Source organism: Capsella rubella, unplaced genomic scaffold (assembly GCF_000375325.1).
Source record: "Capsella rubella cultivar Monte Gargano unplaced genomic scaffold, Caprub1_0 scaffold_4, whole genome shotgun sequence".
NCBI lineage: Eukaryota > Viridiplantae > Streptophyta > Magnoliopsida > Brassicales > Brassicaceae > Capsella > Capsella rubella.
Window position 1 is genome coordinate 11,413,758 of NW_006238920.1, and position 12,914 is coordinate 11,426,671.

The following is a 12,914-nucleotide window of genomic DNA, read 5'->3' on the forward strand; positions in this document are numbered from 1 at the left end:
AATATTTCCTAAAATCTTTACATCGAGGATTGTCTAACATCTTCTCCATGACTATGTCAAATATATGACGAATTACTTACTTGATCAGTAGTTGCTTGCTTGATGAAGATTTTTGACGATTACATATAATACATTTAAATTTGCTTTCGCTGAATAATTTAATTTGCTTTCGCTGAATAATTCAGTCAATGTATAGTATTTTTATTATTTGGTTCAGGGCTTTGCTGGCTCGGATCAATATACCTTCTTTATTATCAACTAATTAAGCGTTTCTTGTTTGTATACCGCATATAAAAAATGAAGACGTGCAATATGTAAGCTATGAGTTATGAGGTATGACAGAAAAATTATAAATAAATACATATGAGGTTTCATCTAAGGCTTTCTCCCTTGCACAACACATGAATATGTTGACCTCTTAACCTGAATGTGTGGACTTTTTGTTGTTGTTGTTGTTGTTGTTGTTATTATATAGGGTTTTCTTATTTGTTGATTCATAGACAACTTATTGTCCATCGATCTTTCCATAGTCATTGCATTTACAACCTATCATCCATTGGCATATCAGCTTTTGTTCCACCACTTTTGTCCTTTAATTTCGTATATGAAGGTAGGCGTTAGATTACTCTTTCGTCTTTGTTATTTTTTCTTGATGTTTTGCCATATACTGCGAATATGTTGCATCATTTACAGCTGTGGTTTTGGCATTTATGTCCAAGTAGTTGTCAAGTGTAATCGTATATACTAATCATAATCCAGTGTTAATCTTATAGTCAATTGTGGATTTTAGTAATATTAACATGTGGTTGTCGATGATGTATATTACCTTTAAGCTCTATATCACATATATGGCTGGATCAAAATGATCTCAACTCTTAAGAATATGGTCTAAGTACGAAATTAGAGAGCTTTGCGTGCAGTAGTTTGACCCGCACACCCGTGTGGTATGCATAATCATATAACTCGTTCGTATACGTTTTGGGCACACGACAACATCTCTCCTAACACATGGACACGTTGACTTTTAAGATTTTTTCTTTCTCTTTATTTGGTTTTTCTGATTTTTCCATCTTTTTTTCGGCGCTTCATAGATATATCATTCTTAGTGTCGAAAAACTTATATTACTACAATTTCCATATGATTTTTGTTAGCAAACTGTTCAATTATATAACATTTTCTATGTTTCCTTGTTGGTTTTCCAATTTTTTTGCATCACCAAGTCATATGCATCTTTGGTTGTCACTTGTCGCATGTAGTTTCAAGTAATTTTTGTCAACGCTTATAAGTTTTTGATCAATTCCAAACCAATTGGAGTGGATAGATTATCTCATATATTTTCTATATATAAATTTTTTTAATTTTATTTTAGATGTGTGATTCCTGAAACAACCTCTCAAGATGATGTCTCTTTAGCTAATAGTTCTTTCGGCCTCAAAAATAATCTCTTAAAGATTGGCAATATATTGTACTTGGAACATCCTACTTGGGCCAACAATATGAGCTTTAATACAATGTCAATGTCATCAGCTTATCAACTCGAAATCAACATAACAGTTAGTAATACTAACTTAGTATAAACCTATGTCGAGTTAGTATAAACCTACGTCCGTTGTATATAAACCTACATATATTCTGTAGATAACTGATTTCAGTTCTGTGTTTGGAAATTATGTATCATCCGTCTCCTAAGAGTTCTACCTCATCAACATGCACAATTTTGTATTTGTGGATATCAAAAATATCTGTGTTTTTTTTTTTTTTTTTTGAAACAGCTAAAGATTGTCTGCAAACGACTACAGTCTTCCGCTCTAAAATATCTGTGTTCAGTGTTCCATTGACCTCTACCTCTTCTAAAACTATGATGCTGTTTTCTCTTTACTTTTTTTCTTTTTTTCCTTCTACATACCGATTAGTTTCCCACTTAACTTTCAGATTAAGACCCATATAAAATTCAACCGTGAGAGGATTTAATAGTTTTGTTGAATTTTTTTACATAAAACTTTTCTTTAAATCATCTAACGGTTTTGGAATCATAATTTGACAATGTGGATAAAGATAACATTTTTGTCAACAAAGAAGGTACATAGTTTTCTTTTTCTTTCGCTATTACAACATCTTTCACGTAAAGAAAAACCTAACATTTTTGAAAACTACTATTTACTATTAGCGACCGACGAATTCAACTATCAGTTATATTCTACGATCTAACATTCAACACAGAAGACTATAACAAACGGTACCAGAGGTTCACAAACTTTGAGCCTAGTACAATCTAGCTATGGTATTTTTCTTCACTCTACTAAATATGTTAGCTGTGAAAATCTGTTAATTTATTGGTCTACTTCTAGAACAATAAATGTAATGTGTAAGTGCAAGTCACTTGAGACTTAACCGACACACATATTTACAACGTTCCCTGCACTATTGTCCCATGCACACGCACAAGAACGACGACAACACTTGCTTCTTCTTTTTTGTATGTGTGGCCTTCTAACCATTCCAATTTATAACCATAAGAAATTGGTATAAGTTTAAGACATATATATTAGTGGATTGTGATCGTTGTGTCACACTACCCAAAATCAAATTGCACACTACATTTAGTTGAAAAAACAACACTATAAATCAAGAAAGTGACTTTTATTGGAGCCCCAATGAATATGATTTCATAACAGCCTTCTTGATACGTTCTATTCATTACGGTCCCAAAGTTCACATCTTTGAACTTACGTTAAATCAAATCATCACAAAAGGAAGATTTGGTTTCCAATCAAATTAAAATCTCCAAAGGGATTTGGTCTCACAATTCATCTTTTCCTTTTTAGAAAATTCCAAATAAAGAATATACTTTTCAATAAGGGAAAACAAGTATCACCAAATTAATGCACAAAGGAAAACAAATTTGCAACTCATCATGATGTTTAGCAGAATCAATGATATACAAAACAGAGAAGAGAAGATTAAGGGTCCTAAAAAGTTAGTTGGCAACTATCTCTATGGAAAAAGGTGTAATTAGGCTAAAGTTAATTTGTGCTTAGTAGCCGACCAAAGTTTTGTTATAACTAAGCTCTCTTTTGAGTTAAGTAACAATTTAGTAAAACGAAAATAACACATATCTTTAGGATTAATAAAAAGCCTATTTCGAAGATAAATGTTTCACTTTCTTCTCCGAACTTAAAACACAAATCTATACAAATTAAAATCTTCAAAACATACAATCAATATCCTTAAAAATCGTCTGCTGATCGGTTCTTCTGTCGCCGGATTGCTTGAACGCGACAGTGGGAGCGATTCTGCAACTCCTCCTCTGGTGTTCAAGCACTAGTTCACCGGCTAACCAATCCAGCTTCTCATAGTTGCTTTCTTCATTGATTTTCTTACCACCAAACAGAACAGACTCTGCATTCTTCTGCTTCAGCATCTCCTCTGCTACTCCCACAAGCATATCCACATTGCTTGGACTTGCGTCTGTGTCTATATTCGGTTTGCACGGACCAAAGCTTGAACCATTCGCCTATAACAATCACCACCCACAATAATGAATCCAATATTACTATCAAGATTCATAAAATCTAATAACACATTTTTGCATCCAATAAGATGTCTAAAAGTAACAGCACTTAAGCTTAACCAGAGCAACAGTCACAAGAATGAACAATCACATAAGCATTTACCTGAATACGGACGTAGTTACTCCTCCGGCACTGACCAAACGCCATAGAAACAGCCTGGTCCACAGTATCAGCCGCGCCATCCGCAGAAATGCGAACGGCAGGTCGAGCCCAATGCTTAGACTTCCACTTCATAACCCTATCACAGTCATACTTGACATCAACCAACTGTCCTGTACCAAGTGACAACACAAGCAAATCCTCAACACCTCTAACGAACGGGAACTCTTGCTTATTATGCAACACATGAGTGATCGCTGCAGCCGTTGGATTACTCATAGCTAATCCACCATCAACGGCCACGCACCGTGTCTTACCATCAACTGATCTCATCTCCACCGGCTCAAACACTCCCGGCTCAGCCCACGTGGCTCTACAAACCTCCCACAGCTTGAAATCGTAGCCGTCCGTTTCCAACGCATCAGCACGTGAGAACAAGAACGGAGCAGAGCTGGTGAGGTCGTAGCAAGGAATCAGCACCGGTTTAAGCGTGTCTTTAAGCGTAAGCTCCTCGAACGACTCCTTCATCGCTTTCTCGAGCTTCGATCCCGACCCACCCGACCCGGTTTTCATAACCCGGTTTAAAATCCCCGGTGGTGAGTTGTTGTAAAAGCTTTTACCTTTCTTAGCTAAAAACCGCCACGTGTCTTCCGCTTTGAAGATTGGACGGTTACCATCACTCGAAGCGAAAAGCATCGCCGTGAAAATACCACCGATACCGGAACCGGAAGCGACGTCGAAGTAATCGGCGATTCGGGCATTCGGGTCACCCGATTTCGATTTCAGAGCGTGCTCCAAATACGCCAAAGCTTTCCCGGGTATAATCCCTCTCATTCCACCACTATCGATACTCAAAACACAGACTTTACCTCTCTGGTTCTTTATCGAACCCGGAACGACGCCGTTTAAAGCTTCCACCATCTCCGCCGGCGAAGCCGTTTCTTGCTCAGGGCTCGGGTCTCTGCTCCGTGATTCCATAAGCTTCGCGTCATCATCATCATACCCGAAGAGAAACTTGCTCTCGAGGATCGAGAAAATCTCGTAACTGAGCTTATCCGTTTCGATACTCGGTTCTTGCATATTCGCCGCCGTCACTCCTCCACCACCACCGTCGCCGCCGTTACTCTGTTTGATTAAGTGTTTAACAGCTCCGATTGAATCAATCCGCTTATTGTGTACTCTCTGCATCGTACTTAAGCCTTCTTTAAACCCAAAAACAACAAAGATAAAAAAAAAACAAAGAGTTCTTATTTAAATCAAATCTTCAGACACCCTTTTCTCTAGGCATCATCGCCCAGACAAAGACAAAGACAAAAGAAAAAAAAAAAACTAAATTTTTTAATCCGTCATAAGAAGGAACACGAGAAAAGAGAGTACGAGAAGTCTTATTCTCTACATTAAGTGTGAAAAACCAATGCTTTAGTTCTTGTTTCTGTCTTTATTTTCCCGCCTTGAGAAGACAAAAAGAGTTGATTTTTTATTATTTATTCAGACAGTATCAAATATATAAAGAGAGATGAAAGAAAGAAGCAAGAGGAGGAAGAAGAAGCAAGAACACAGAAACTGCAAAGGATCTTCTTTTATAGTGTCTTTTATATCTCACGCGTGACTTTGTTTCTTTTCTTTGTTACTTGAAAATATGGAATGAAGCAATAAATAAGTACGGGACCATCGAGTTACGTTACAAAACATTTTCTGACAACAATTAAAGATAAAATGTATTTAGCTGCCAAAATATACACCGAGAAATTCGATAATTTTGAGGTGTGTTTTTGTTGAATAGGTCATCTCATAATCATGTATTATGGTGGGATAATGTGGTTGGTTTCCATATAAATACAAAGATTTAATAATACAAATCTTTTTTTTTGTATGGATTATGATTTGATTAGAAGAATGTATTTAAAAAAAATTAATTTTCTGTTTTCTTTTAATAAAGTAAGAGACCAATAATGTGTTATGCAATGTATTTGAAACTCTTCCATATCCACTCGAAGGGAACAAATGAATCTTCCGAATACAAAAATTTTAAGGAATTTTTCATGTAAACAAATAGAGTCAATTAGCTAACTAATATCTTTTGAATATATTTGATTTGCCAACGTATTATTTCATTTTTCATTTAGCAATTGTGATTCTCTCGGTGTTGGAGTAAGAGTTAAGAACCTTCATAGTCATTTGCCTTCAATTTTTAGGGGCTCAATATAGTAAAAAAGTAAAAACTAATGAAAACCAAAATTTGATTGCATGCATGAGAAAAGGAAAAAATTGCATTAACTATATATGTAGGTCTAAAATTTCGGATAGTGATATAATAATGATATTAGCACACAAAACCATAATATCATACAATATTAAACGAAAAACTCAAATTTGCTGCCATGACGACCCGAAGTTATCGGAATGATTAAAAAATATGTTTGGTGGGTAATTGAAATGAATCTTGTCGCAACAAGAATATATAATCAAATGACGAAATGATTCACGTGTATTGATTATAGTTTGACTTGTATATGGAGTCAAAAGCGTTTACGCAATTTGTTTGTAACCGATGGAATTATTGTTAGTATTTCTTTCTATTTTTGGTTTGAGGACTTGTACATGTAACAAAGGTTTTTTCTTCTTCTTATTATTCTCTAACATTAGTTCACTTAAATTATATTTATTGAAACATTGTTAACTAAACAAAAACAGTGTCAGAAGATAAACAAAATCGAGGTTAGCTACACGATAAAGCTCGAATACATACAGTCACAGATACTATTGAAGACTATAGAGTCTTTACGTAAACGGTGAACGTCTCCATGTTGTGGAGTTCGTATACGCCAAGAAGAGGGAGGAGGAGACAACAAAACAAGTGAAGTGAGCAATGGATAGAGAGAGAGAGAGTAAAAGTTGGTGGATTGGGCACCGACGGGGGAGAGGGGCACGTCACTGTTGGTCCCCGTAATCTCCGCTTCTTTCTTTTGTCTTACACAAATCCGAACAGTTGATATGTTTATATAAAGACGATGAAAGGTTTTGAATCTTTTGTTCTTTTGTTCCGTTTTTGTCGCTGCGCGTGGAGCCCTTTCGGTCTTACACCTTAATGATCCTTTTTGCCCAAACGCGAAAACACATCTTCTTCTTTACCATACTGTTGTGTGCTTTATAATTAACCTTTGCCCGTGATTTTTGGTTGGTTACTTAACTCAGTTGAGCTTTGTATCACTTATCTTAAACTTGTTACAAAATCGGCTATTCAAGATTCACAAAACTGTCTACTTGCATGTTGTTTTGTCCCATTCCATTACTTGTTACTTGTTATTTGCGGATTTTTTTGTCTTTGAGTGTAGTGGTCTATTAGATCAATAATTTCATTTTCTTGACGTAAAGTTGCAATTATCTAGTTTATGTTTTTACTTGTATTAAAAACGACATACATATATTTATATATGTATACTTTCAAGATTGACATGGACAAGAAGGGAATACAAGACAAATATAAAAATATTTATTCCCATCCCCACTTTATACTATTGGCCTTTTTTGTCATAAATATTATTGGCCTTATTCTTTTTCTTTCTTTATTTTTGAATTTTTAATAATCCACCTTAATTTTTTTTTTTAATATTCTGTCGCCAACTCTAATTGTAAACGAACTTCACTTATTTTTCATCACCAAATCTCATTTATTTTGCCAAAGTCCTTCATTTTTAGTTCCAGTAGTATCATACTTGTATTTGGATTCTGGATTGATTTTTAACAAGAAGCAAGAGTCAAGTTGGGTATTATTATGAGTTATGACTCTATCTCTGTGAAGTAAACCCATCCCGACCAGTATCGACAACTCTGAAACCGAAAAGAAGTAACATACATTCATAGTGGCGAGATAAAGGAAAGAAAAATATGATGCCAAACAGTAATAAGACATGTATACCAACCAACCACTATATTATGATGTGTTGTTATCTACAAAGCTTTTCGCCATTGACCCTTCACCGTACGTACTCATGTAACGTTCAGTTTAAAGCATGAATGAAGTACTATTTTTCTCACCTTTTCATGTTGTTTTGCTTGGCTTTTATGTTTTCAAACTATATGATTCAGGTTTCGATTTATCATAGTCTTTAACACCACTTGACTAGCAAAAAAAAGTCAGAAGCCCTATTTTGCTTGCCCCTATATGATTTGATATGACTGAGTATTTTCACAATATCAAAATACGTGTCGGCACAGCACAAAAACTTCTAACTAGATTGAGATGAAACGACGACTCTCATCAAAAGAAAAATAGCATACAAAGGAAAACACTATTCAACTTTAGGATTTGCACTGTTCTGTCAATTTATGTTAGGTATTAGTCATTTAGCTCCCTCTAATTTATACTGTTGTAAAAAATACACATTTAAAAACCGTATCCTGTTTCGTAAGGGAAGAAAACAAAACCAAATACAAGTGGTAAGTCTGGTGACTTATAGAAAACAGTATTAGCTTTAAGGATAAGATGAAACTCACATAGTAACTTGAGGATTGTTGCCGGAGAGATATATGTCCAACAGCTTACTTGCAAATTTCACACCACAATTTTCAGGATCTAGTGATCACATATAGAATATCAACTGCAGACGAAAGCAAAATGAGTCTAAGCCAAGACATCTCGTGCCAACAAAGAAGCAATGTGTTAGGAGCCTAGAATGACCAAGTTATACATTATGTACTGTGATATAGATACATGTGCATACCTGTGAAACGTTTAATTTGCGCGTGTTGAGAACCAAGTTCTCAAATGACTCTTAAGAGAATTTCAAACACCTGCACGGCGGAAACCATGAAAACAGAACCCCCGAAAGATGAATGCATCTACCACTTAGGAAATGAAAAGAAAGATATGTTGATGAAGCACCATTTGGTGACATACCTCATCCAGACGACCAGCTTTTGGATAGGATTCAAGATGCTTAAAAGATAGTACCATTAATTTTTTCAACAACTCAGAGACGACATTTTTAGCTGAACCATTTTATTTAGAGACGGCACTGGAAACTGCAAAAGAGAAATCAAATTTATGAATGAGAGCTCTCCAAAAAAAAACCACAGATGAATCAAAGTACATATTTTCATAGTAAGAGAGAAAAAGCATCTTGTAATCCTGAAACTTTCAACCATCAAGTTAAGTTTGTGGATTCAGCATAAACAACAAATAAACACAGTGACCCTACCTCCTCCCCTTCATTCATAGTGCCTTCAACTGCAACTTCAAGTTCCAATTCAAACACCTCTGAACTAGAGTCATCACTTTACTTACTGGCTATAATATACTAGTATGAGAAAAAAAAAGTCGTCATAAAACAAATTCTGTCCACTTACATCAAGGTCTCGCAACCTCTCCATCACCATTCACCACGCCAAAAGAATCACCTTGCCAACAACTTTTCCGATTGAGCTGTTCTCCAACTTCAACAACTTATCCACATAAGGCACTAAAACCTGTAACTGTAGAACAGTAAAATAGTTGTCAGTTTGTCAACGACAGATAAGGTATAGCTGTTACATTGTTTAAGTTTTTAACAGAATTAATTAAAAACTTAAATGGTCTTTGTAGTATATGTTAGGCATTCTCCGGACGAGTATGGAGTCATTTTCAGGGAGCAATGGAAACTAAATAAGAAATCTTGTGAAGAGTTGCGTGCACCTGGGAAAGAAGCAACATTTGTGCATGACTCACATTTTGGACAGATGCAAGGGCCTTTCTAATGACAAACACCAAAGCTGTGTTGCTTAACTCAGCATTGTCCACTGTATCTGAGTCTGACTGAAGAAAGAACCACTAGAAACTTCTTCTGCTCCCATTCTCTATGAACAAAAAAACACAGCTGGTGCTACTCTGCTTCGAAATTTCACCTACTAAAGAACAAAAAAAAAATATCCATCAAAATGGAAGATTAATTTGAGCAACACTTACCAAGACCCAAAACCATCGAAAAATGTATTCTATATTAAATTTTTCTGCTTTTTCTACAAGAATCCTTAACTATTTTCTTCTAGACCAAGAAACCAGAGCCCAAACCCTTAAAAAAGCACCTATAATTTATTTCTCATAACCTTTTAATGTTATTAATTAATACTAGAAACAGCATGCAATTTTTGCCAAGAGAAGAGGAGAAAGGCTGTAGGCAAAAAAAAAAAAAAGAGAAGAGGAGAAAGGCCAACTTACAGTTTCAGGAGTATGAATGTCTCAAGTTCTGAATCCACGGTCAGAAAGTACTGCTTCTCCTATTATCCTGTATCCATCAGAGTATGAGAAAAATCCAAGAATATATTTTTAAAGAAATGAGATCACTATAAAGAAAAGGCAAAAAAGGAAGAAGATATGAATAACCAAGGGCAGGAGATGGAAGCAATCCTACACTTCTGGGGATCATAGCCGCAACATCAGACATACCAATCATGATCCCAGTCAAAATGGTATCAACCTGAAACATCATAACAAAGTTAAAAAGTGCATTCTGTAAGAATCATTGCATTCCGACCTGATTGCACATTAGATTGGTTGTTTTCCCTGTAACTAAAGCCTCAAAGCCTAAAGCATCCTTCAAGTGTACGTACATAGATAATTTCAGAACAAAAAAGATTTTAGATTTCAAAATTTCAATTGAGCTGAAGAGTGATGCATATAACTTCTGGAACTGAGACAATAATAGATACTCTTTTCACCTGTACTGTAGACTTCAATTTGGCCATGCTGCAGCGATTCAAACAATGAACATAGTAAGGGAGAACTGAGTTTTCTGTACAGCCCTTTTCTGTAACAAGAGATCAGTAAAATGAGAATGAAAAAATATATTTATATGAATGTGAAAAATCCCCAAGAAGAGAAAAGCAAGGAGTGGAGGTTCATTAGTTTCAGATGGAGATTGGAGATATAAAGTTTCACCGTTTTGAGGACATGTAACCTCTCCCACTGGTTTTAAGGTAAACTTCATTATTCTTTGGAAAGAGAGTAATATGTAACCACTACAAGAAAAATGAAACATATGTCAAAGCACATAAACGGTTACAGGCTTAAAACAAAGTTAAAACCATATATGCAACAAGACGTTCAAAAATCAAACAGAGGACTAGAGAAGATGACATTCATGTACTGGGAATTACTTACACTGCATAACTTCCCACAGACTGCATTCTATCCACATCCTAAGAAGGATTATTGGTTAAGGATAAACTTCAAACAGATGGAAAAAAAAAAACAAAGGATTTGGAGATCACTTACAAATCAAGATAAAGGATTATCTATTGTTGTTGTTGGGTCATAAGGAATGATCCCCTATGTTGCAAAGAATGTGAACCAAATTCTCAATCTAAAGAGGCTAAAACTATAAAGAAAAAACTTTAGTCTCTTTCCGATCTAAAATTGTAACAATAAAAATAAAAACTTAAAAGCAAAATCAACTCACTTTGTGGATCAGCAATTGAAGCGGACAAGGAAGAAGTATTGGCTCGGGTTTTGAACAATTAGCAATCTGGTTCCCTGAAGAGTATTGAACAAAAGTATACAGATTAGAAGCTGCATAAGTAATAGAAAAAGTACAATGCAGATTACTCAAAAATGAAGCTAAATAACTCAGTACTACACTTTGGATCTGATAAATTTACCTTTTGGACTCCATTCATTGGACACAAAGTGCATCAGGATTTAGCCTAAGACTAACATGAGCGTTTGGTACCCATCTTCCTCCTTCCAGACTCCACACGTACCTTCAAGAAGCATTCCAAACTCAATTTTGATCAATTTATAAAAATTACACATGCTTAGTTAATGGAAAATTTACTCGTAAGTAAAAAACATATTGCAACTAACGAAAACATGTCATGGGAAACATTGATGAATTGGTTGGACTTTAAGCTCCAATCTATTACAGAAACAATCTGGCCATGCTGCAGCGATTCAAAGAACTATAGTGAAAGTAAAGAAGTTGCAAAAAGAGAAAAGCTATGAGTGAAGGTTCAATAGTAGCTGGGTTTCAGATGGAGATTTGTGACAAAAAATGTTTTACCTTTTGGAGGACATGTAACCTCTCCCATTGGTTTGTTGAGATGCTTTATATAAATATGAGTATTGTTTGAACAGAGGGCAACGACTACAAGAAAAACGAAACAAATGTCAAAGCACATAAACAGTTACAGACTTAGAGAAACATGTTAAAACCATATGTAAACAAGACATTCAAATTAAATCAAACACGTAGTAAAAAAGAAACTGGGAATTACTTTCAGGCGCATAGAGTGTTGCCACAGTTTCCCATAGGCTGGCATGGACTAGCTCAAAAACTGAAGTGAAACTGACAAGGAAGATGTATTGATTCGGGGAAGACGAGCACTAGAATCAGATTTTCCATTATATGTCAAGCGTTATCTTTTCTGATCCGAATCTTCTTCTTCATTCTTCAAACCATCAACGAGACTCAAAAGAAACCGTACACCTGTTTCACAGAAACCCATAAAAATACAAACTTTAAATCAACTCGGAACTGTAACAAGGAAGATTTATCATAAGAATTAGACTCAAATCACGGACCTAGTTGTTAGGGCACTCAAATAGTAGAAAAAAACATGTAAAAACAAAAGATTGTAACACCAAAATCGTTTCAGTAACTCAGTGAAATATCAAAATCGATTCATAGATTCAGAAGAAGGCGAACAAGGAATACCTCTGCTTTGTTCATATCTGTTTGGCCCTCGTCGCCATTAGAACAAGCTCTCTCTGTCTCTGAGGATTATTTCTCTTGGTTGTTGCTCTCGTCGCCATTACAATTTTGTTTTTCTCTTCGTGAAGGAGTTGTGTCAGCAAGTGAATATGAGACCTCACTCTTCTTATATAGAGGACCCATTAAAAATACAGGAAAAAAAAAACAAATCATATTTTTCGGAGCTTTCATTCATAGGCAGCCATTGGATGCAATTTGATTTTAGATCCAACGGTGGATAGTAATAAATTACTACTCAATAAAAAGGAAATAATTGAGATTTGGAAATATCTAACGAAAAAAGGAAAACCAATAAAACCTTTTTTCCTTCTTTTTTTTTGGTAGTAACCTTTTTTCCTTTTTGTTTTTAAATTTAGATTTTTCCTTTTTCCTAAAACCAAATAAGGAAACTATGATTAATGAAATTAAACGACTTTTAACCAACTGTTATTATAAAAAATGAAAATTGTAAAAGAACGACGTCGTTTTGGGGACTTATTCGATGAAGGGTTTAAG

At 35.2% G+C, this 12,914-nt stretch overlaps 1 protein-coding gene and 1 long non-coding RNA gene across 9 annotated transcripts; both read right to left on the reverse strand.

Annotated features, from left to right (window-relative positions):
• Positions 1-3,091: 3,091 nt before the first annotated feature.
• Positions 3,092-5,200, reverse strand: LOC17889306 (patatin-like protein 6). Its single transcript, XM_006294016.2, has 2 exons — positions 3,676-5,200; positions 3,092-3,515 (listed from the first exon to the last, which is right to left on the reverse strand). Exons 1-2 carry the CDS (start codon positions 4,858-4,860, stop codon positions 3,207-3,209), a joined length of 1,494 nt encoding a protein of 497 aa, XP_006294078.1. The 5' UTR covers positions 4,861-5,200; the 3' UTR covers positions 3,092-3,206.
• A 2,696-nt stretch (positions 5,201-7,896) lies between these two features.
• On the reverse strand, positions 7,897-12,486 carry LOC17888705. Of its 8 annotated transcripts, none has more exons than XR_002834301.1 (18): positions 12,363-12,486; positions 11,923-12,134; positions 11,709-11,792; positions 11,308-11,409; positions 11,109-11,182; positions 10,925-11,027; positions 10,811-10,848; positions 10,589-10,668; positions 10,369-10,457; positions 10,062-10,127; positions 9,869-9,935; positions 9,380-9,558; positions 9,022-9,147; positions 8,874-8,937; positions 8,573-8,697; positions 8,397-8,466; positions 8,170-8,273; positions 7,897-8,073 (listed from the first exon to the last, which is right to left on the reverse strand). It is a non-coding gene; the product is annotated as an uncharacterized LOC17888705 (long non-coding RNA). The 8 variants fall into 8 exon arrangements; XR_002834304.1 differs by having other exon boundaries at positions 9,380-9,555; positions 10,034-10,127; XR_002834300.1 differs by having other exon boundaries at positions 10,034-10,127.
• Positions 12,487-12,914: the final 428 nt, after the last annotated feature.